This window comes from Oncorhynchus masou, chromosome 12, assembly GCF_036934945.1.
Source record: "Oncorhynchus masou masou isolate Uvic2021 chromosome 12, UVic_Omas_1.1, whole genome shotgun sequence".
Taxonomy (NCBI): domain Eukaryota; kingdom Metazoa; phylum Chordata; class Actinopteri; order Salmoniformes; family Salmonidae; genus Oncorhynchus; species Oncorhynchus masou.
The window spans coordinates 33,688,526-33,711,994 of NC_088223.1; the positions used below are offsets into that span (position 1 = coordinate 33,688,526).

The window sequence follows — 23,469 nt, forward strand, 5'->3', positions numbered from 1 at the left end:
GAGAGGCTCCGGCAGCGCAGGAGAGGAGGAAGGCTTGGGCAGCGCTGAACAGGCGGGAGACTCCGACAGCGCAGGAGAGGAGAAAGGCTCCGGTAGCGCTGGAGAGGTGAGGCGCACTGGAGGCCCGATGTGTGGTGCTGGCACTGGTGGTACTGGGCCGAGGACAGGCACAGGAAGCCTGGTGCAGAGAGCTGCAGGACTGATGTGTGGAGGTGGCACTGGATAGACCGGACTGTGCAGGCGCACTGGAGCTCTTGAGCACCGAGCCTGCCCAACCTTACTTGGCTCGATGCCCACTCTAGCCCGGCCAATACGAGGAGCTGGTATGTACCGCACCGGGCTATGCACCCGCACTGGAGACACCGTGCGCTCCACAGCATAACACGGTGCCTGCCCGGTCTCTTTAGCCCCCCGGTAAGCACAGGAAGTTTGCGCAGGTCTCCTACCTGGCATAGCCCTACTCCCTGTGAGCCACCCCCCCAAGAAATTTTTGGGGCTGACTCTCGGGCTTCCTTCCGCGCCGCCGTGCTTGCTTCGCCATCTCCATTCTCCTATAACCCTCTTCGCACTGCTCCAGTGAATCCCAGGCGGGCTCCGGCACTCTCCCTGGGTCGACCGCCCACCTGTCTATTTCCTCTCAAGTAGTGTAGTCCCGATATTGTTGCTCCTGCTGCCGCTGTTGCTTCTCCTCATACCAGCGCCTCTCAGCTCTCGCCGCCTCCAGTTCTTCTTTGGGGCGGCGATATTCTCCAGGCTGATCCCAGGGTCCTTCTCCAAACAATTCGTCCTCCCATGTCCATTCCTCCCTTAGTTGCTCCTGCCTGTTACCACGCCGCTTGGTCCTATTGTAGTGGGTGATTCTGTGTTTGTAGCCAAAACCAAAATCACACTCTATTTCATAATAAGTTGTAAGTTTACTATTATTGCATGAAATAGATCGAGACCAGTCTTAAAAACAGGTTCAGCATTTATTCTTGATGAGTACTGACCCAAAATACAAAGAACATTACATTTTAAGGAGAGAACATAAAATGACTTCATCAGTTTCTCACACTCTCTCCGATCCACACAATAGCGCAGTGTTTTCAGGTCTGGAGACCATCTTCTACTCCCCTCATAAAACAAACATTCCAATCTGTCTAAACGATATCATTTATTCTCCACTAATGGAACATAAAACAAACATTCTTATCTGTCTGAAAGGATATCTGCCCTCCTTCTCCCTTTCCCGCAAGGTACAGACAACTAATTTGTTTTACCTACATTTTTGGTCCTAGTTTAACCAAGAACCCACACATTTCATACCATAACATAATAGTATTAAAACTTAATGGTTCTAAAAGAAATGTATACATAATTAATCATTTCAACTATAATTTCCTCCAACATTCTGTCACGACTTTCGTTGTGGTAAGGAGGAGCGGACCAAAATGCAGCGTGGTTGTTATTCATTTTATTTTAATAAAGAAACTATACACGATAAACTAACAAAATAACAAACGTACGAAAACCGAAAGCAGCCCTATCTGGTGCAAAACACAGAGACCGGAACAATCACCCACAAACACACAGTGAAACCCAGGCTACCTAAATATGGTTCCCAATCAGAGACAATGACTAACACCTGCCTCTGATTGAGAACCATATCAGGCCAGACATAGAAATAGACAAACAAGACATCCAACATAGAATGCCCACTCAGATCACACCCTGACCAACCAAAACATAGAAACATACAAAGTAAACTATGGTCAGGGTGTGACATTATAATAGTAACCTCGGGGGTTGTGGTATAGGGCCAATATACCACGGCTAAGGGCTGTATCCAGGCACTCCGAGTTGTGTTGTGCTTACGAACAGCCCTGAGCCGTGGTATATTGGCCATATACCACAACAATTTTGCACAATGTTGCATGGGGCAAAAAAGGCGTACAACATGACTCTACTGCGCCACTATTGTGAACCACCAAACTAACTTTGGGTTGGGGAAGTCCTGTGATTCGGGGGTGGAATGGGAACTGTTTGTCTTCTTCGGTCTTCTTCTTTTCTGTCCATGGGAACCTGTTTTGTACCTTATTAAAAAGATACAATCATTTGATCACCAACATATAATAAATGGTACACAACAACGTGCTACAGATTTCCAGTAGCCAACTGCTTTACAATACCCCTGTTTGTGATGATTTGTCCTACGTACAGTATGTACTGTATAAGGATAATGCAACTATAAGACTGGCATACAGTGCCTTCAGAAAGTATTCATACCCCTTGAATAATGCCACATTGCCACATGTTACAGCCTGAATTCAAAATGCATTAAAAACATTGTTTCCTCACCCATCTACACACAATACTCCATAATGACCAAGTGAAAACATGTTTTGAAAAACTTTTGCAAATGTATTGAAAACGAAAAATAGAAACAGCTCACACCCCTGAGTCAATACTTTGTAGAACCACCTTCGGCAGTGATTACAGCTGTGAGCCTTTCTGGGTAAGTCTCTAAGAGCTTTCCACACTTGGATTGTGCACCATTTCCCCATTACTCTTTTGAAAATTATTCAAGCTCTGTCAAATTGGTTGCAGATCATTGATAGATAAAAATGTTTAGGTTTTGCCATAGATTTTTTAAGTCAAAACTGTAACTCGGCCACTCCGGAACATTTACTGCGTACTTGGTAAGCAAGTCCAGTGTAGATTTGCCTCATTTTAGGTTATAGTCCTGCTGAAAGGTGAATTTGTTACCCAATGTCTGGTGGAAAGCAGACTGAACCAGGTTTTCCTATAGGATTTTGCCTGTGCTTGGCTCCATTCCCTTTTTTTTATCCTGAAAAACTCCGTAGTTCATAACGATTACAAGCATACCCATAACATGAAGCAGTTACCACTATGTTTGAAAATGTGGAGAGTGGTACTCAGTAATGTGTTGTATTAGGTTTGCTTCGTATTCAGGACAAAGAATTAATTGCCACATTTCTTGCGGTATTATTTTTGTGCCTTGTGGCAAACAGGATGCATGTTATGAAATATTTGTATTCTGTACAGGCTTCCTTCTTTTCACTCTGTCAATTAGATTAGTATTGTGGAGTAACTACACTATTGTTGATCCATCCTCCTGATTTCTCCTATCACAGCCATTAAACTCTGTAACTGTTTTAAAGTCACCATTGGCCTCATGGTGAAATTCCTTCCTCTCCGGCAACTGAGTTTGGAAGGACGCTTGTATCTTTGTAACGACTCGGTGTATTGATGCACCATCCAATGTGTAATTAATAACTTCAATAACTACATGATTTATCCTGAACTTATTTAGGATTGCCTTAACAAAAGGGTTGAATACTTATTGAATCAAGACAATTCAGCTTTCACGTTTTATTAATTTGTAAAAATTTCTTCTAACATTATTTGACTTTGACATATCACAGGAGTTTGTGTGTAGGCCAGTGACACAAAATCTTAATTTAATCTATTTTAAATTCAGGCTGGATAAAAACAGTGTAAAAAGTCAACGGGTGTGAATACTTTCCGAAGGCACTGTATCTCTGAACATGTGTAACAGTATAGCTTCCGTCCCTCTCCTCGCCCCAACATGGGCTCGAACCAGGGACCCTCTGCACACTATAATTTGAAAATGAGATTTACCCTCAACTATAATTTGAAAATGATATTTACCATCTGCTATTCTTTCTATTCACCACTTCAAAAAGAAAAGCAAGTTAGATTTGATTTTGCTTGAATGACTCAACTGTGAAAGTTCTGTGAAACACCAATGAATTCACAATCAAAAGTTCTGAACATGAGATAGAGGGCATTACATGTGTTAGGAATTTTGAGTTTTGTACTTATAAATATACCACTTACATCTGAAAATATGCAAGTTCACCAGAACTGCATAAAGAGAAAGTTACACTATATATATCCATTAAATTGTTGGGAGCATATGCAGGGTGTGTGACTCATATCTATGTAGAGTGTTCTACTTTCTCTCTTTCTTTTTATACAGTTAGTCAGCACCTCTACAATAAATGCTGGGGGTGCGTCAGCTCATGATTTTTACCACCTCATCATAACCCCCCAAAAACTGTTTATAGTTTCATAAAATGTTTTAAACTACAGTATGTCAATCTCAAGCTTTATTTCTCATTTTGAACCTAAAGGCATGTTCCTTTGGGTGCAGATAAAGTTGTTTGTCTGTTTACCAATGTGTTGATACATCTGACATATGGCAAGTTCTACCTTCATTTGGTTCAGAATTATTTTTGGGGGCAGTGTTTGGCAAGTAGGCTCACTTCTCGTTGCGGGTCAGACTGAAACTAAAATGGTTAAACCCATATTGGGCATCAGAGTGGGGTATTGCATGCTTTTATTGATCTATTTAGGCAGAAATGTTGTTGCATGGATCTAGTGTGTTTTTCCATTGTGCTCACTGCTCAAATACCTGATTTTGACATACATTGAGGAAACTTCACAAGTATGACGAAATATTCCAAAACACTATGGTAAGTTGAAGCTCCTCTGAACCAAAGCAGAAGTACATGCACTATAAGAGAAACTTACTCATGGTAACCATATATATGTATTTATTCATGGGAAAGCTGACAGAAGCAATACAATTTAGGCTTTGACCAATGGAGGTCAAGCTTGAAGGGCGTTAGATCTCCGAAATAACAAATCTAGGCTAACCTATGGATACCTAGAAAGTACAGCCTATACAGTCAGCAAACCAAAATGTAGGTTTTGTTGAGGGCAAAATTGCAGGGGCAATGGGACTCTTATTTGGCTGCTCTAAAATCAAAGTCAAGAACCCCTTAAAAAAGCAATTTATTTTTGAGAGTACCCTGACTTGTTAATGTTAGGCTGAGGGTTAGAATTAGGGGTTGGCATGCCAGTCATATGCCTTTAGTCACACCAGCAAAGCACAGCTTCATACATCAGATATTTGTGACCTGCATCCTGCTTTCGCTCCTCGACGACAACTTGGGCTGCTCACGAATCCTCCGCGAGGCGAAGGCGTACAGGAAGGGGTCCAGGCAGCTGTTAAAAAACGTAAAGCTCCGGACGACACGCGCTGCCGTGCTTCTGTGTCTCAGCAGCGCTGCCGATGCCTCTGGCCAGGAAGTCTGCAGCACAATGCCGGCGATGTCCACCACATTGACAATGTGCACAGGGATCCAGAGGATGAAGAAGGCGACCACCACACTGGTCACCAGCCGCGTCATCTTTGCACTGCTGAACAGCGCCGTCTGGTTCACCCGCCGGTGGAGGCGGCAGTAGGACGTGACCAGCACAGAGAACGGAATCACAAACCCTAAAAGGATCTCCAAGACGAGGACAGCAACTCTTTCAGCAGCGGAGCCCGTGTGTCGCTGGCACTTGAGCTCGCCATCGCGCACATCGCGAGTGGCAACTGCGGGGGCAGTCAGGGCAGAGGCGAGCCCCCACAGGGCCAGGAGCAGCACTACCTCCCCCTTGTGCCCCAGCCTGTTCCACATCTGCGGGTAGAGGACCTGGAGGTAGCGCTGGACACCGAGTAGAGTAACCGTTAGCACGTTAGCATACAGGCTGAGGTAGAGCAGGAAGGTGGCTAACTTGCATGCAACACGGCCCAGAGTCCAGCCTTGCTGGAGAGTATAGATCCACACGGGCACCGTGGCAAGGCACAGGATGTCGGAGGAAGCCAGGTTCAGCATGAGGCACAGGGTGAAGTTTGGGCGTCGGGACGTGCGGCGCAGGATGACCACCAGGACAGCTATGTTACCAGGGAGGCCCAGCGCACAGCACAGCCCCAGGACGGTGCTCGCAATCAGGCGGCCCGAATCCCGGGAGGTGGAGTCCAAGCTGGAGTTGCTGGAGGAGTTCATGTTCACCGTGGTCCGTGAAAGAATAAGAGATCTAAGAGCTATCTGGAAGACAGTAGACTTTAGACATCTAATTCTTTAGTTTCTCCTTCTTCAAATCCTCACAAGTTTGTTTTCTTCTCTTGACCTCTTGTCATAGAGTGATAATAAGGAAACTGATGTGGGTTAACTGCCTCTGGTCAGCTTCCTCCTGACAAAGCTCTCTCTCTCTCTCTGTGTGTGTGTGTGTGTGTGTGTGTGTGTGTGTGTGTGTGTGTGTGTGTGTGTGTGTGTGTGTGTGTGTGTGTGTGTGTGTGTGTGTGTGTGTGTGTGTGTGTGTGTGTGTGTGTGTGTGAGTATGAGTCAGAGGGAGAGATATTTGTGTTTGAGGTTAACATTTAGAAACTTCCAATTTTGTCATTAAGGCTACACTCAACCTGATTCTCATCAATAGACACATGACACTGAGAAGATAGTTTAAGCCCTAGGCAAAACATATAAAGTAGATTGTAGGTGTGTCTAGGGGGAAGCCACAAGGTTTTTATATGTTTTTTCCACATTTAATAATTCATATTTTTTTATGTGGTTCTATCTTGTGCAAAAAGTTTTAATGATTTGAACTTTTGACAGACACAGAGTGGGGCAAAAAACTATTTAGTCAGCCACCAATTGTGCAAGTTCTCCCACTTAAAAAGATGAGAGAGGCCTGTAATTTTCATCATAGGTACATTTCAACTATGACAGACAAAATTGGGAGAAAAAAAAATCCAGAAAATCACATTGTAGGATTTTTAATGAATTTATTTGCAAATTATGGTGGAAAATAAGTATTTAGTCAATAACAAAAGTTTATCTCAATACTTTGTTATATACCCTTTGTTGGACAATGACAGAGGTCAAATGTTTTCTGTAAGTCTTCACAAGGGTTTCACACACTTGCTGGTATTTTGGCCCATTCCTCCATGCAGATCTCCTCTAGAGCAGTGATGTTTTGGGGCTGTTGCTGGGCAACACGGACTTTCAACTCCCTCCAAAGATTTTCTATGTGGTTGAGATCTGGAGACTGGCTAGGCTACTCCAGGACCTTGAAATGCTTCTAACAAAGCCACTCCTTCATTGTCCGGGCGGTGTGTTTGGGATCATTGTCATGCTGAAAGACCCAGCCACGTTTCATCTTCAATGCCCTTGCTGATGGAAGGAGGTTTTCACTCAAAATCTCACGATACATGGCCCCATTCATTCTTTCCTTTACACGGATCAGTCGTCCTGGTCCCTTTGCAGAAAAACAGCCCCAAAGCATGATGTTTCCACCCCCGTGCTTCACAGTAGGTATGGTGTTCTTTGGATGCAACGCAGCATTCTTTGTCCTCCAAACACGACGAGTTGAGTTTTTAAAAAGTTATATTTTGGTTTCATCTGACCATATGACATTCTCCCAATCTTCTTCTGGATCATCCAAATGCTCTCTAGCAAACTTCAGACGGGTCTGGACATGTACTGGCTTAAGCAGGGGGACACGTCTGGCACTGCAGGATTTGAGTCCCTGGCGGCGTAGTGTGTTACTGATGGTAGGCTTTGTTACTTTGGTCCCAGCTCTCTGCAGGTCATTCACTAGGTCCCCCCGTGTGGTTCTGGGATTTTTGCTCACCGTTCTTGTGATCATTTTGACCCCACGGGGTGAGATCTTGCATGGAGCCCCAGATCGAGGGAGATTATCAGTGGTCTTGTATGTCTTCCATTTCCTAATAATTGCTCCCACAGTTGATTTGGTTGCTTACCTACTGCAGATTCAGTATTCCCAGCCTGCTGCAGGTCTACAATTTTGTTTCTGGTGTCCTTTGACAGCTCTTTGGTCTTGGCCATAGTGGAGTTTGGAGTGTGACTGTTTGAGGTTGTGGACAGGTGTCTTTTAATACTGATAACAAGTTCAAACAGGTGCCATTAATACAGCTAACGAATGGAGGACAGAGAGGCCTCTTAAAGAAGAAGTTACAGGTCTGTGAGAGCCAGAAATCTTGCTTGTTTGTAGGTGACCAAATACTTATTTTCCACCATAATTTGCAAATAAATTAATTAAAAATTCTATAATGTGATTTTCTGGATTTTTTTCCCTCATTTTGTCTGTCATAGTTGAAGTGTACCTATGATGAAAATTACAGGCCTCTCTCATCTTTTCGAGTGGGAGAACTTGCACAATTGGTGGCTGACTAAATACTTTTTTGCCCCACTGTAAATGGATGTGTAATGCATTTAATCCATCTTTGGGTTGTTGGCTCTCTTTGACTGTAATTGCCTTAGTTTAATGCTTCCATTTAGTGGCAAAATAAGGCTAGAAAAACTACAATTCTTCTAAGATTGAGGAAATGGTGTTTGACCCCAAATCAGTCGGTGACCACGTGTCTATGGTTGTCCACAATGCCAACATAGCACAGGTTAGATCATATAAGTACCTGGGTGCCGAGCTGGAAGGTCAAAGTAAACAGGGTCTGCTTCAGAGTCCAACAACGCCTCTATTTCCTTAGTAGACTAAGGGAATTTGGAGTTGACCAGAAAAAATGCTCTTGTTCTTCCATGAGGTCACAGAGAGAATCCTGTGATACGGCATCACAGTCTGGTTTGCAAATGATCAAATTGCCCTGAAGGTCTTGGGTGTGAGGCAACATCACTCACTGAAGACTGTTTTTGAATAGACAATTATCAGACAAGATCAGAAAATAATTTCAGACCCCTCCCATTGCCTTTTCTAGGGTCCCTCCTCCCCTCAGACACTCTCTATAGGGTTCCTCCTACCCTCAGACATACTCTAATGGGTCCCTCCCCCACTCAGACAAAAACTATAAGGTCCCTCCTCCCCTCAGACAGTCACTATTCGGTCCCTTCTCCCCTCAAACAGACACTAAAGGGTCCCTCCTCCCCTCAAACAGACTCTATAGGGTCCCTCCTCCCCACTGGCAGGTCCCTCCTCCCCTCAGACAGACTCTATAGAGTCCCTCCTCCCCTCAGACAGACACTATAAGGGCCCTCCTCACCTCAGACAGACTCTATAGGGTCCCTTCTCCCCTCAGACAGACACTATTGGGTCCCTCCTCCCCACTGGCAGGTCCCTCCTCCCCTCAGACAGGCACTGTAGGGTCCCTCCTCCCCTCACACAGACACTATATGGTCCCTCCTCCCCTCAGACAGGCACTATAGGGTCCCTCCTCCCCTCAGACAGACACTATAGGGTCCCACCTCCCCTGAGACAGACACTATAGGGTCCCTCCTCCCCTCAGACAGACACTATAGGGTCCTTCCTCCCCTCAGACAGACACTATAGGGTCCCTCCTCCCCACTGGCAGGTCCCTCCTCCCCTCAGACAGACTCTATAGAGTCCCTCCTCCCCTCAGACAGACACTATAAGGGCCCTCCTCACCTCAGACAGACTCTATAGGGTCCCTTCTCCCCTCAGACAGACACTATTGGGTCCCTCCTCCCCACTGGCAGGTCCCTCCTCCCCTCAGACAGGCACTGTAGGGTCCCTCCTCCCCTCACACAGACACTATATGGTCCCTCCTCCCCTCAGACAGGCACTATAGGGTCCCTCCTCCCCTCAGACAGACACTATAGGGTCCCACCTCCCCTGAGACAGACACTATAGGGTCCCTCCTCCCCTCAGACAGGCACTATAGGGTCCCTCCTCCCCTCAGACAGACACTATAGGGTCCCACCTCCCCTGAGACAGACACTATAGGGTCCCTCCTCCCCTCAGACAGACACTATAGGGTCCTTCCTCCCCTCAGACAGACACTATAGGGTCCCTCCTCAGACAGACACAATAGGGTCCTCCCTCCCCTCTGGCTGGTCCCTCCTCCCCTCAGACAGACGCTAAATGGTCCCTCCTCCCCTCAGACAGACACTATAGGGTACCTCCTCCCCTCAGACAGACTCTAAAGGGTCCCTCCTCCCCTCAGGCAGACGCTATAGGGTCCCTCCTCCCCTCAGTCAGGTCCCTCCTATAGGGTTTGTGTTTGGTATGTACCTTACTCTACCTGCTCAACACAAATCCAAAAAGGACCTTTGACACACACATGACTCTTAAGTCGCTTAACATAGAAGTGTCTGCTAAATGACATATATTATTATGTATATATATAAATATATATAGGGTTGAAGTCGGAGGTTTACGTACACTTAGGTTGGAGTTAATAAACTTTACTTTTCAACCACTCTACAAATTTCTTGTTTACAAACTATAGTTGTTATAGTCAGTTAAGACAACTACTTTGTGCATGACACAGGTATTTTTTCCAACAACTGTTCACAGACAGATTATTTCACTTATAATTCACTGTATCACAATTCCAGTGGGTGATATGTTTCCAAACACTTAGGTGACTGTGCCTTTAAACAGCTTGGACAATTCCAGAAAATGATGTCATGGCATTAGAAGCTTCTGAAAGGCAGTGTTGGAGGTGTACCTGTGGATGCATTTCAAGGCCTACCTTCAAACTCAGTGCTTCTTTTCTTGACATCATGGGAAAATCAAAAGATATCAGCCAAGACCTCCACAAATTGTAGACCTCCACAAGTCTGGTTCCTCCTTGGGAGCAATTTCCAAACCCCTGAAGGTACCATGTTCATCTGTACAAACAATAGTACGCAAGTATAAACACCATGGGACCACGCAGACGTCGTACCGCTCAGGAAGGAGACACGTTCTGTCTCCAAGAGATGAACGTACTTTGGTGCGAAAAGTGCAAATCAATCCCAAAACAAAAGTAAAGGACCTTGCGAAGATGCTGGAGGAAACAGGTAAAAAAAAGTATCTATATCCACAGTAAAACGAGTCCTGTATCGACATAACCTGAAAGGCCGCTCAGCAAGGAAGAAGCCACTGCTCCAAAACCGCCATTAAAAATCCAGAGTACGGTTTGCAACTACACATGGGGACAAAGATCATACTTTTTGTAGAAATGTCCAATGGTCTGATGAAACACAAACATAATTGTTTGGCCCTAATGACCATTGTTATGTTTGGAGGAAAAAGGGTGAGAGCCAAAGAACACCAACAGCAACATCCCAAGACATCAGTCAGGAAGTAAAAGCTTGGTCGCAAATGGGTCTTCCAAATGGACAATGACCCCAAGCATACTTCCAAAGTTGTGGCAAAATGGCTTAAGTACAACAAAGTCAATGTATTGGAGTGGCCATCACGAAGCCCTGACCTCATTCCTATAGAACATTTATGGGCAGAACTGAAAAATGTGTGTGCGAGCAAGGAGGCCTACAAACCTGACTCATTTACACCAGCTCTGTCAGGAGGAATGGGCCAAAATTCACCCAATTTATTGTGGGAAGCTTGTGGAAGGCAACCCAAAACGTTTGAACCAAGTTAAACAATTAAAAGGCAATGCTAACTGAGTGTATGTAAACTTCTGACACACTAGGATTGTGATTAAATAAATTAAAGCTGAAATAAATCACTCTCTACTATTATTTTCACATTTCACATTCTTAAAATAAAGTGGTGATCCTAACTGACCTAAAACAGGGAATTTTTACTAGGATTAAATGTCAGGAATTGTGGAAACTGAGTTGAAATGTATTTGTCTTAAGGTGTATTTAAACTTCCAACGTCAACTGTATGTGTCGTACTTCTTGACGTCACGTTCTGACCTTAGTTCTTTTATTATGTCTTTGGTTTAGTATGGTCAGGGCGTGAATTGGGTGGGTTGTCTATGTTCCTTTTTCTATGTTTTGGGATTTCTGTGTTCGGCCTGGTATGGTTCTCAATCAGAGGCAGCTGTCAATCGTTGTCCCTGATAGAGAATCATACTTAGGTAGCCTGGTTTAACTTTTGACTTGTGGGTGTTTATTTTCTGTTGTGTTTTGTTGCACCGTTCAGCACTGTCTGTTTGTCGTGTTTTGTTTCTGTATTCATTCTTTATTAAATTACAATGAATACTTACCACGCTGCACCTTGGTCTCTTTCTCACGACGACAACCGTTACACTTGAATGGAATCAATATGAGGTGGGGTATGGGGTAAAGTTGTTGAGTCGGTGATGAATAGTTGGGTAATTGGGTTTGGACAGGGTCAACATTCATGCATTTGTGTTCTGAAAAGGGTGATTTTCCCAAAAAGTCTACACCTTTCTGAATGTTGTTCAACATTTCCTGCAAAATCAAGCATTTCTTACAGCTGTTTCCTTAGTGGTCCCAGTATGTTCACAAAGTTCAATTTTTGCAGAATACATTGAGAGATAAGTACAGTAACAGTGTCCATAGACAATTCTAACTAAGTCTAACCAATTTATTCATGGGAAAGCTGACAGAAGCAATACAATTTAGGCTTTGACCAATGGAGGTCAAGCTTGAAGGGCGTTAGATCCCCGAAATAACAAATCTAGGCTAACCTATGGATACCTAGAAAGTAGAAGATGTAGGTTTTGTTGAGGACAAAATAGCAGGGGCAATGGGCATCTTATTTGGCTGCTCTAAAATCAAAAGTCAAGAACCCCTAAAAAAATCTATTTATTTTTGAGAGTACCCTGACTTGTTAAGTTTAGGGTGAGGGGTTTGATTATGTGTAGGCTGAGGGTTAGAATTAGGGGTTGGCATTCCAGTCACATGCCTTTAGTCACACCAGCAAAGCAGAGCTTCATACATTAGATATTTGTGACCTGCATCCTGCTTTCGCTCCTCGACGACGACTTGGGCTGCTCACGAATCCTCCGCAAGGCGAAGGCGTACAGGAAGGGGTCCAGGCAGCTGTTAAAAACGTAAAGCTCCGGACGACACGCGCTGCCGTGCTTCTGTGTCTCAGCAGCGCTGCCGATGCCTCTGGCCAGGAAGTCTGCAGCACAATGCCGGCGATGTCCACCACATTGACAATGTGCACAGGGATCCAGAGGATGAAGAAGGTGACCACCACACTGGTGACCAGCCGCGTCATCTTGGCACTGCTGAACAGCGCCGTCTGGTTCACCCGCCGGTGGTGGCGGCAGTAGGACGTGACCAGCACAGAGAACGGAATCACAAACCCTAAAAGGGTGGCAACTGCGGGGGCAGTCAGGGCACAGGCGAGCCCCCACAAGGCCAGGAGCAGCACCGCCTCCCCCTTGCGCCCCAGCCTGTTCCACATCTGCGGGTAGAGGACCTGGAGGAGGCGATGGACACCGAATAGAGTAACCGTTAGCACGTTAGCATATAGGCTGAGGTAGAGCAGGAAGGTGCCTAGCTTGCATGCAGCACGGCCCAGAGTCCAGCCGCGAAAGAATAAGATATCCAAGAGCTATCTGGAAGACACAGACTTCAGACATCTAATTCTCTGTTTCTGAAAACCTCAAGTTTGTTATGTTCTTTTGACTTCTTGTCATAGAATGATAGGGGAAATTGTGGGTTAACAGCCTCTGGTCAGCTTCCGCTTAATAAGCTGTGGGTGTGTTGGCATAATTCTGTATTTGTCAAAGGCTACAGCCAACCTGATTCTCACAAATAGACACACTGAGAAGATCATTTCAAGCTGTAGGCAAAACATCTACCATATTTGTGCCTAGGGGCCAGCCATGCAATTTTTGTATATTTTATCATTTTTCAGTGATTTTAACTTGTGTAAAAAGTTTAAATAATTTGAACATTTGATAGAAATGGATGCGTAATGTAATCCATCTCCTTGTTGCAAGGGCTTGATAAAGATAACAGCTTTTTCTTAGCGTTCCACTAATTTTTTGGCCATAGCTTCAATGTTGCCATCCAGTGGCAAGGACAGAAAAACGATATAAAAGATTACTGCACCTTTAATTTCCTCCCTGCCACAGATTCTAGCAGAAATCTACCATGACGTATGTTATCTTCATTTGGGAAACTATTGACAGTAACTGGACAGTTGTATAAAGCACATTTATTTGCAGATACACATATATACAGTACTTGCGTTCTCTCGTTTCTTTAACTCACATCGTAGCTCTTGTGTTTAAAAAAAATGTATTCTATATTATTATCATCACTGCATTGTTGTCAAATAGCTCGCAAGGTTAGAATTAGACAGTACGGTTTTACACCTTTTGTATCCTGTGCATGTGGCAAATTAACTTCACTAGCAGTTCCAACATATCACCAACCAACATTCTTCCTTCATGGACCTTTCCTTCTATCCTCTTATTTAGTCTCTCCTTGATTTAATGACTGAGTTTCACAGTCCAAATATCTTTTGTCAGTTAAAACCTCAATCTTTTACCATAACCGTTCTCTGTCGCCATCAGTTGTAAATGAGAACTTGTTCTCAACTGGCCCACCTGGTTAAATAAATGGTAAAAAAATAAAAAATAAACAGCATTCTTTCCAACCAGAATTCACAATCCTTATCAAGTATCACTGTGTCTTTATGAATGCGATCAGATCCACAGACAAGAATATACAATGTGGATGGGTGGGTTTGTCAATACTAGTCAATGTCAATTGAGACCCATCTATTCAGATGGTATGGAGTGCGCAAAAATCATTCTGGGCTAACAATGCGGGAAACAGAAAAGAGAAAATGACTCTTGCGGTTCAGCAGTTGTCAGTCAATCAATCATTGTCGTCCTCTTCCGAGGAGGAGCACATCATGCCTCCACTATCGTTGCGGTAACAGCGGGCCAGGAGGTGGAGTTGCTCCAGGGACTCCTGGAAGTCGGTCAGCTCAGGCCCCTGGGAGAGGAAGCTGGGGGCGATGCGGCGGGGGTCCAGGGTGCTGGCACCGCGGTGAAGCTCCGACAGCCACGGGCCCAGGGCCGGAGAAGACTGCAGGGAGGTGAGCACGGGGAGGGAGGAGACCGCACAGGACCGCTCTGTGGAAGAGGGAGATAAGGTGAGAGGTATAGAACTGACAATAATGAGAGAGACTGTTGGATACAAGCATAGGGAGGCATGAAAATAGAAGAGACTTATTTAGGGATTGTGAGGCAGGGTTCTGAAGTGAAGTGACAGGGAGTGAGCGAGGAAGGGTAGAATATGCATATACAATCACTTGTGTAGCCACATGAAATGGCTTTTACTATTAATATTTATTAATACTGCACAATTTAAAAACACTTGCCCCCTTCCCAGATACAAAACAAAAATCATGCCGTCCTATATTATACTTCTTCAAAAATGATATATTCTACTGAGCCATTTACTTTATGTTCGTATTCTTATATTTTATTATTGTTGTTGCATTGCCGAGAAGGAACCTGCAAGCAAGCATTTCATTGGATGGTGTATAACCATGTGTATCCTGATCATTAGACTAATAAAACCTGATAACAGAAACAGACTGAGTCAGAGAGAGACAAACAGACAAACTTTGAAAATAACTTGAAAGTGAGAAAGAAAGCGCAGTTAGATAACTGGACCAGAAATGTCAGAGAAACATTAGGATTAGATTTACTCACTTTTGGGGGGAGGGGCTTGACTCTGCAGAAAGCCCTGTGGACCCAAGGATTGGCTGAATATCTGTGGGAAGGGCGGGGTCAGCTTACTGGGGCTGGATACAAGCTGGACCGAACTGCACAGGGAGAATGAGGAAATGGTCAATTGTGATTTTCATTATTTAAACAGCAGGATTGGTTTGGTGTGGTCTATCAAACTACTACAGTCGTGTGTGTGTGTTGAATCCGTCCATGTGTATGTGGCCATGTCTCGAAGCCTGCCTATGTGAGTGTGTGACATTGTCAGTGCATGAGTGTAAGTGTGTGTGAGAGAAAAAGGGTGCTATTGTGTATGCAAGAATGACACTCACAAAGGCGTAGCGGGGTAGTGAGCATTGATGTAGGAGGCTAGCACCTCTTCCCCACAGTCAAGGCTATGCAGCTGGGTGGGCGGCTGCATCCCTGGTCTCAGCTGGCTGCAGATGGGACCACAACGTTACAGCAATGCACATTAATACTACCAGAGCAACGTTTAAAATCGGCCAAATTGGCGTCCAAAAATACAGATTTCCGATTGTTATGAAAACTTGAAATCGGCAATTCCGATTAATCGGTCGACCTCTAAACATAACAGCCATGTTTTGTCTCACCTGACCAGACTCTGCCCCTCTAAACCCTTGAGGGTCACTGATTGGCCGAAGCAGTGGCCATCGCCCAGCTCAGGGCAAGCCGATAGGGGTTTCCACGGCAACACATCCGTGCAGTCACCTAGGGCGTCGGGGAGAGAGCACCCCTGCATCATTGGAAAGGGGAGGGCGCCGTACGCAGCCACCACCTGAAGAAAAACACATCTTGGCCATGTTCATTAAATCAAATCAAAAATCAAATCAAACTTTATTTGTCACATGCGCCGAATACAGCAAGTGTAGACCTTACCGTGAAATGCTTACTTACAAGCCCTTAACCAACAGTGCAGTTCAAGAAGAGTTAAGAAAATACTTACCAAATAGACTAAAGTAAAAAATTTAAAAAAATTGGGCGGGCCGTCATCAGGCACCAAACAGAAGAAAACAGACTGAAACAGGGAGGAACTACACAGACTTGGCCAACAAGAAATGTTTTCAAATGTTTTTTTTGTTTGTTGTGTGACCACTAATCAATATGACCCTGGTCTCACACACACTGTAAATCTGATAAATGTATAGTAGGCTGTGGGGAAGACATAATGTTTATCTTGTGCCCTGGACATGCCCTTCTAAATGTTATTTGAGGGTGATAACTGAAGCCAACCAGAGCTGCAGTCTAGCTTGAGCTGTTATTTTAGTCATACCTGTCTAAACCTTTCAGACCTTTCACAGGTTATTTATTTAACCAGGTTAGTCTCATTGGGAAGGAAAGAAAAATCTGACATAAGAGATAGCAGTAGGGTTAGCAATGTAAATAGCTTGATTTTAAACTCAGCGGTAAAGGATTCAAAGAAAGCACCCAGCTCTCACCTTTCTCCCGGACACTGCCAGTGCGTCTGCAAACTCCCACATGGGGGTGCTGTTGTGCCTCAGCCTGTAAGGGACAGTAAGGGAGTCCAGGGCCAGAGCCAGCACAGAGCTGGAGTGGTACCACAGTGAGGGCTGGAGGAGACCGAAAAGACAGAGTGATTGGAATAGACAGAGAAACACACACACACATTCATTTCTGGGGTTGTAGGACATCTTAGGGTTGGCTTGCTAAAAACAACTGTTTAGCATCCTCTCAAGCAACGGTGGGGGAGAGCAATTTCAATCATTTACACTACAGCTCAATCTAGTCTATATATTTTCAGCGAAATAATTAATAAATGACTACCAAAATGTGGGAATAGACAGATGATAGATGGAAAAAGAGGGTGGCGTCTGTCTGACTCACGTCGTAGTTGAGGTGGGGGAAGGAGGGGGGTTGGGCGGGCCGTCTGCCCAGCCCGCCCTTCAGGGTCAAAGGGCAGAAGAACGAGCTGTTATTGGCCATGTGGACCATGCCTAAGGAGTAGTTCAACAGGTGGTAGAGCTCCTTCATCGGGGTCTGAGGAAAGCAACAGAAGAACAATGTCATAGGACTTTATTCACAACACAGTAGCTGTGCATGAAACACAATTACTATGAGATTCGGACAAAACCAGATTAGTCGTTAAATCAGTAGCAAATTGTGAAATAAAAACAAAATCACTGATCTCAGCTGAATGAAATACATTTATATCTGCAATTTTACAGCGAATAAAACCCATGGCAAAGAATTACATGGCAAGAACACCTGGGTCATGCTCATTAGGCACCAAACGGAAGAAAACTGACAAACAGGGAGGGACTATCTGGACTTGGCCAATAAGAAATGCTAATTGTCCATTGAATGCCCTAATGAACATGACACTGTTGAATAAAACAGTGCTTACTGATGAACTGCCTGAAAACACACTGCCAAAAACCTCCCTCTTGTCACTCACTGTGTCTGGGTGACTAACAGGTGCGAGCCCCCAGGTAAGGATGCCCCGTCCCCCATAGGAGTCCTGCAGCATCTCGGTGACCTTTGAACCCAGGCCAGAGAAGCCATCAGCCAGGTCACAGAGCACCTGGAACCCCTGGGAGGGAGGGAGAGGGATGGCAGAATGAAGAGCAGGAGAAAGAGAAAGGAGAGATGACAAACAGATTAACTCAGCCATTCGAGGAGTGATTGTACAGAATGGGGCCTTTAGAATGAACAAAGTATGTTTGGATGGATATATGGATATTTGTTTTATATTCGAGACATGTAGTTTTCCAGGACCAGGGTTTGTGATAACCCCTATTGGAGAGTCACAGTAGAGGATCACCAGTCAGTTAGTTACCTGCAGGTAGTCACATTCCTCTATGAAGAAGTGTAGTCTGTCCTCCAGATCCTCCAGCACTGAGCCCTGAAGCAGAGCCTCCCCCTGGCCAAACGTTTCCAGGCGGTGGGCCTCCCTGTTGAACACAATGCCAAAACAAAGTCATGTTCCTGAGAAATCCAAGATAGTTCTGCTGTAGCGTGTGGGAAACGCGCTCCGTGTGAAATAATTGGGAGTCGACCTAGCCACATAATAGGACTGTAATGTACTGCAGTGTGTAACCTTAATCATTTTTCAGGTTCATATCTGTTCAACAACCAAACTTTGGAACTGGTAGGGACAGCTCAGGGCTTCATGCCCTCTTTTATCCCACTTTTCAGTTTCCAGTTGAGGTTTTTGGTTGGTCAAGGGTCCATCATAGTTAACCAGTTCTTGTCATCTTCAACTTGACTTTTATTAAAACAAACTATTTGGTTTAAAATATGTAAAGAATACAAAAGACAGTAAAATAAAGAGGGGGGTGGGGTTGGATATAGGATACGAACCCGGGGTAAAGATTTCATTTTTTGGGTTGGGAATGAGATACGGAGAACTGCATCTTTGGCTGTTACTATTTGACTGCATGTGCCTATGGTGATGCTCTCACCCATCATGGTTGTACTCGTGGATGACAGAGATTGTGCGGGGGTGCAGGTGGATCCTCAAGAAGTCCGACCATACCCTCACACTGCCCTCCAGTCGATAGCCCTTCTGAGCGCGCTCCAAGCGGCTGTTCACCGTCTCCATGGCTAAAGTCCCTACTCGGGAAACACGGATCGATGAAAAGGAAGTGTGTGAGTGACCGAGAGCTTCTTGTTTCTCGGTCTAATCCTCTTTTAGCCCATTTCTGGTCATACAGGTTCACACACACAAAAGTTTGCTAACTTATAAATCATGTTAAATATTGATTAAATTTCATCTTGGAAAATATACTTTAAAACTTCTTATGGCTGGGGGCAGTATTGAGTAGCTTGGATGAATAAGGTGCCCAGAGTAAACTGCTTGCTCCTCAGTCCCAGTTGCTAATATATGCATACTATTAGTAGTATTGGATAGAAAACACTGAAGTTTCTAAAACTGTTTGAATGATGTATGTGAGTCCACCAGGAAGTGGTAAATCTGAGGTTGGTCCATTTTCAACTCAGCCCTTATCGAAGACACAGTGGGATATTGGTCATGTTGCACTTCCTAACGCTTCCACTAGCTGTCAACCATCTTTAGAAACTTGTTTGAGGCTTCTACTGTGAAGTGGGGCCGAATGAGAGGGGAATGAGTCAGATGTCTGCCAGCAGCCACGAGCTCAGTCACACGCATTCACATGAGAGGTAGCGACCGTTCCTTTGCTTTTCTGAAGACAAAAGAATTCTCCGGTTGGAACATTATTGAAGTTTTATGTTAAAAACATGCTATAGATTTATTCTATACATCGTTTGACATGTTTCTATGGACTGTAACGGAACTTTTTGACATTTCGTCTGCAACTAGTGAACACGCTTCGTGAATTTGAATTTGTTTACCAAACGCGCGAACAAAAGTAAAAAGTAGCTATTTGGACATTATCGAACAAATCAAACATTTATTGTGGAACTGGGATTCCTGGGAGTGCATTCTGATGAAGATCAAAGGTAAGTGAATATTTCTAATGTTATTTCTGACTTCTGTTGACTCCAACATGGCAGATATATGCATTTGTTATCTGAGCTCTGTACTCAGATTATTGCATGGTTTGCTTTTTCCGCAAAGCTTTTTTGAAATCTGACACAGCGGTTGTATAAAGGAGAAGTATATTTTTAACTCCATGCATAACACTTGTATTTTCATCAACATTTATAATGAGTATTTCTGTAAATTGATGTGGCTCTCTGCAAAATCACTGGATGTTTTTGGAACTACTGAACATAACGTGCCAATGTATACTGAGATTTCTTTATCTAAATATGAACTTTATCGAACAAAACATACATGTATTGTGTAACATGAAGTCCTATGAGTGTCATCTGATGAAGATCAAAGGTTAGTGATTAATTCTCTCTCCATTTCTGATTTTTGTGACTACACTCTTTGGCTGGAAAAATGGCTGTGTGTGTTTTTGTGACTTGGCTCTGACCTAACATAATCGTTTGTGGTGCTTTCGCTGTAAAGCCTATTTGAAATTGGACACTGTGGTGGGATTTACAACAAGATTATCTTTAAAATGGTATAAGATACTTGTATGTTTGAGGAATTTTAATTATGAGATTTCTGTTGTTTTGAATTTGGCGCCATGCACTTTCACTGGCTGTTGTCATATCGATCCCGGTAACGGGATTTCAGCCCTACGAAGTTAAAAAGAAGACCTTACCTGAACAGTGAGGCACTGGAGTTGGGTCAAAATCAACCTCAGCCAATATCTCCCCCTTCTGGACATAAAAACAACTGTCATAACAAGACACTTGAATGAGAGCCTTTTCGAACACGAGTTATGCCTGGTCCAAGAACAACTCCAATTTCCTTGCCCTGGACCCAAAACCTTTGGTGAATGAATAACTGCAAGTATTGGGCAGGTGTAAGTAATATGGTGACGGCTCTACCTAGCCTTTCAACAGGCTTCAGCGAGTTTTGGCAATATTGCTTACACTTATCTGGTTCCTTCAGACATGTAATCGGGCTAATGCCGGGTGTACACTACACAACTTTCAAAATCCTAATGTCGTTGAGCCTCTCACATTAAATTACTGTATTTCCTGTATGTTTTTGTCTTGCCAGCGTAGTGGTGCACACACTCAACGATCTGGCACAGATGGGTTGTCACACACTACAAGATTCTTCACTTGGTCATGAAGATTCTCCATACCACCATACTGTCTTGCGAAAAAACAATGATGTGATTAGATTGTGTAGCTAGAACGAGCTGTGGCTCAAAGCAGCCTCAAACGTTTTCAGTCAGATATTCACGCTTGCCATACAGAGTTGACATTTCTAGACAACATGTTGAATTGAAAAACATTGCTTGTGAACTTCAGAGCTGTAACGATTTGGCACATTTGCTTTGGTTAAAGCCAAGTACAAAGGCATACTAGTAGTACTCATTGCTCCTGCGCGAGTCTACACATTCTGGGTGATGCAAAATAACGTTGCCATCTCACTAGCGAGCTCTCATTGGCTATTGCTGCTCACCCTTCTCAAAACTTGACGTTGCACATCTTACATTACAAGAGCATTTCAGATTTTGTGCTGATAAAAATCTAACTTTTGAAAATATCACAACGTCTGGGACTGCTCACAGATGGGATTGGTAGCATCTCTGACACGCTCACGTTAAATGAGCGTCGGTGATTGCTGTGCACTCCAAATAGGCAACATGGGGATTTTGTCTCCGATCTCAAAAACTTGTATGGGACAGCCAAATCGGGGGCCAAAAATCGATTAGTGTACACCCGGCTTAAAGGGTTAAAGGCTAGAAGTTGTTTTTGGACTATTTAAAAAGCCTTCATTCTTTGGGTTTAAAGGGAGAAGTAATATACTTGGTGTTTGTGTCATACTCACGTCTAGCTTGTCCAGGTCTAGAAGGAAGGAGTTCTTTGTTGGCAGGCTCTCTTTGTGCACTATTACATTGCCCTCCCTGCAAAGAGAAGTAATTTACGTCATAAACATGAACAAGGTTTGGGGGAAACACACAGACAAACAAATGCACGCACACACACTTACCATGTGATAGCAGTGGGATCCTTCCCAGTCTCATAGAGGCTCCCCTCCTGTCTCAGTGTCTGAAGGCTACCTATATAATGGCAATGGACACAAGAGGATGGTGATTCAGTATTTAAATATAGCCAACCTGGTTGTTCAATCTATATCTACCCCTGTAGCCACAGCAGCTATCCTTACTCCAATGACATGCATTGTCCATTTGTCACCGTCAAACCTAAAGATGTACACTGTAATTGTGGTAAACTCTGTAAAACCTTCAACATGTCATGTTTACTCAATCTGTGACCTCTAAGTGACATTCAGCAAAACATCTGTGTGAAATTTCAAGGAAGCGGTTAAGTGCTTCAGAACATTTCAGCAACATGGTGCCCTTATGAATGACGCACTGCAGGTTACCAAGGGTTGGTTACCTTTGAGGTCCATGGCGATCAGGCGGGGGGTGTAGGTAATATGACCCCCAAAGGTTTGCCCCTCTCTGAAGAGAACATCATTCTGGAGCTCGCCTGGGGGTGCATCTGGGTCATAGGTCAGCGAGGCATCCTGATGCAATACAAACAGAAGGACAGGGAGGGAGAGAGAAGAAAATGTATCTTAATAGTGGCATAAGATGCACTGTCACCACAAGATTTACAACATACATAGCAAATATTTTAAGGCAAATCATATGTTATGTATACTGTGTCAACTCATACAAAGACAAATGGTAATTCAATGTGTCACCTTCCATGCTGCAAAGGGAGGTGCACTGAGCACCAATTGACAATGTAATGAAGACAGACAAACAGACCACACTAAAACAAAAGGTCCCTACACCATAAATAAACCATCTCTGCCTACACCCTCACAGCAAAGACATAGTTAGCAGGCTAGCTATCTCTAACTTTAAAGCATGTATTTTTTCTGAGTTTCATAATTGACTCCTGTGTTTCTTCCTCGTTGTTACCTAGCTAGCTGCAATACATGGATTATTTTATCTAGTTACTTTTGCCCTAGCGGTATAACGTTAGCTGGCTGTGCAATTTTTGTCGATGGTTGTTGCAGTAAAATGAGGGCCATACCCTAGCCTCACTCCCTTTTGCTGCACCTCTCACCCTCTGTGCACCAAAACACCACTCTTCTCCGCATTGTTAGCCTGGCTATTTCAGTTTGAATGTACGATAACTAGGGTCATGCTAGCTAACTACAGTAACATTAGCTAGTTATGTCAGAATAGTAGTGGCTAGCTAACCAACTAACTTAGCCACGTACTGCACCAGTTCTTAACTAAACTAGTAGCTAGATAGCTAGCTTGCCCACTACAACTTTTAGAACACATGCATATGTTATATGCAGAAACCGCTAACTTTAGCGCGTATCAACCTGTAAATTCCACCAATGTGTGCCAACGAAGTTTGAATAGTGCCCGAGTTGAAGAGTGACGATTTCTCTACACAGGCTACCCATCGTGACGTCTATAAATTATTACAAAAAATATCACATATGCATAAATCTGTTAATTTCAGAATATTCTTTTGGAATAAGAAATATGACACTCCATCATGGCAGGAACATGACAACAGAGTAATGGATCACTCTAACCGTGTGTGCATCGTTCAGAGGGAGCCCACCCTGGATGGAGGCCTTGGCGTCTACTATTGGTTAATAAGAAATACACGAACAAATATGATTGGCTCTTTAAAACGTTTTTCAAAAAGTGATAGGG

At 44.0% G+C, this 23,469-nt stretch overlaps 2 protein-coding genes across 2 annotated transcripts; both read right to left on the minus strand.

Annotated features, from left to right (window-relative positions):
• Positions 1-954: 954 nt before the first annotated feature.
• LOC135549881 (leukotriene B4 receptor 1-like) lies at positions 955-6,082 on the minus strand. Its single transcript, XM_064980254.1, has one exon. It carries the CDS (start codon positions 5,859-5,861, stop codon positions 4,932-4,934), a length of 930 nt encoding a protein of 309 aa, XP_064836326.1. The 5' UTR covers positions 5,862-6,082; the 3' UTR covers positions 955-4,931.
• Positions 6,083-13,702: 7,620 nt separating this feature from the next.
• msto1 (misato mitochondrial distribution and morphology regulator 1) lies at positions 13,703-23,340 on the minus strand. The gene is made up of 14 exons (XM_064980255.1): positions 23,127-23,340; positions 22,178-22,307; positions 21,768-21,837; positions 21,606-21,681; positions 20,422-20,479; positions 18,688-18,838; positions 18,063-18,177; positions 17,682-17,816; positions 17,111-17,263; positions 16,705-16,836; positions 15,859-16,043; positions 15,580-15,684; positions 15,233-15,345; positions 13,703-14,647 (listed from the first exon to the last, which is right to left on the minus strand). The coding sequence occupies exons 1-14, from the start codon at positions 23,208-23,210 to the stop codon at positions 14,388-14,390; spliced, it is 1,767 nt and encodes a 588-aa protein (XP_064836327.1). The 5' UTR covers positions 23,211-23,340; the 3' UTR covers positions 13,703-14,387.
• Between the last annotated feature and the right edge of the window lie 129 nt (positions 23,341-23,469).

Coding starts and splice junctions, on each gene's coding strand:
- LOC135549881 (XM_064980254.1), bottom strand. CDS start 5,861: ATGAACTCCTCCAGCAACTCCAGCTTGGACTCCACCTCCCGGGATTCG.
- msto1 (XM_064980255.1), bottom strand. CDS start 23,210: ATGGGTAGCCTGTGTAGAGAAATCGTCACTCTTCAACTCGGGCACTAT. Junction 18,839..20,421: donor TCCAGTGCCTCACTGTTCAG/GTAAGGTCTTCT, acceptor TTTCCCGAGTAG/GGACTTTAGCCATGGAGACG. Junction 14,648..15,232: donor TCAAGCCCCTCCCCCCAAAA/GTGAGTAAATCT, acceptor CCTCTTCCACAG/AGCGGTCCTGTGCGGTCTCC.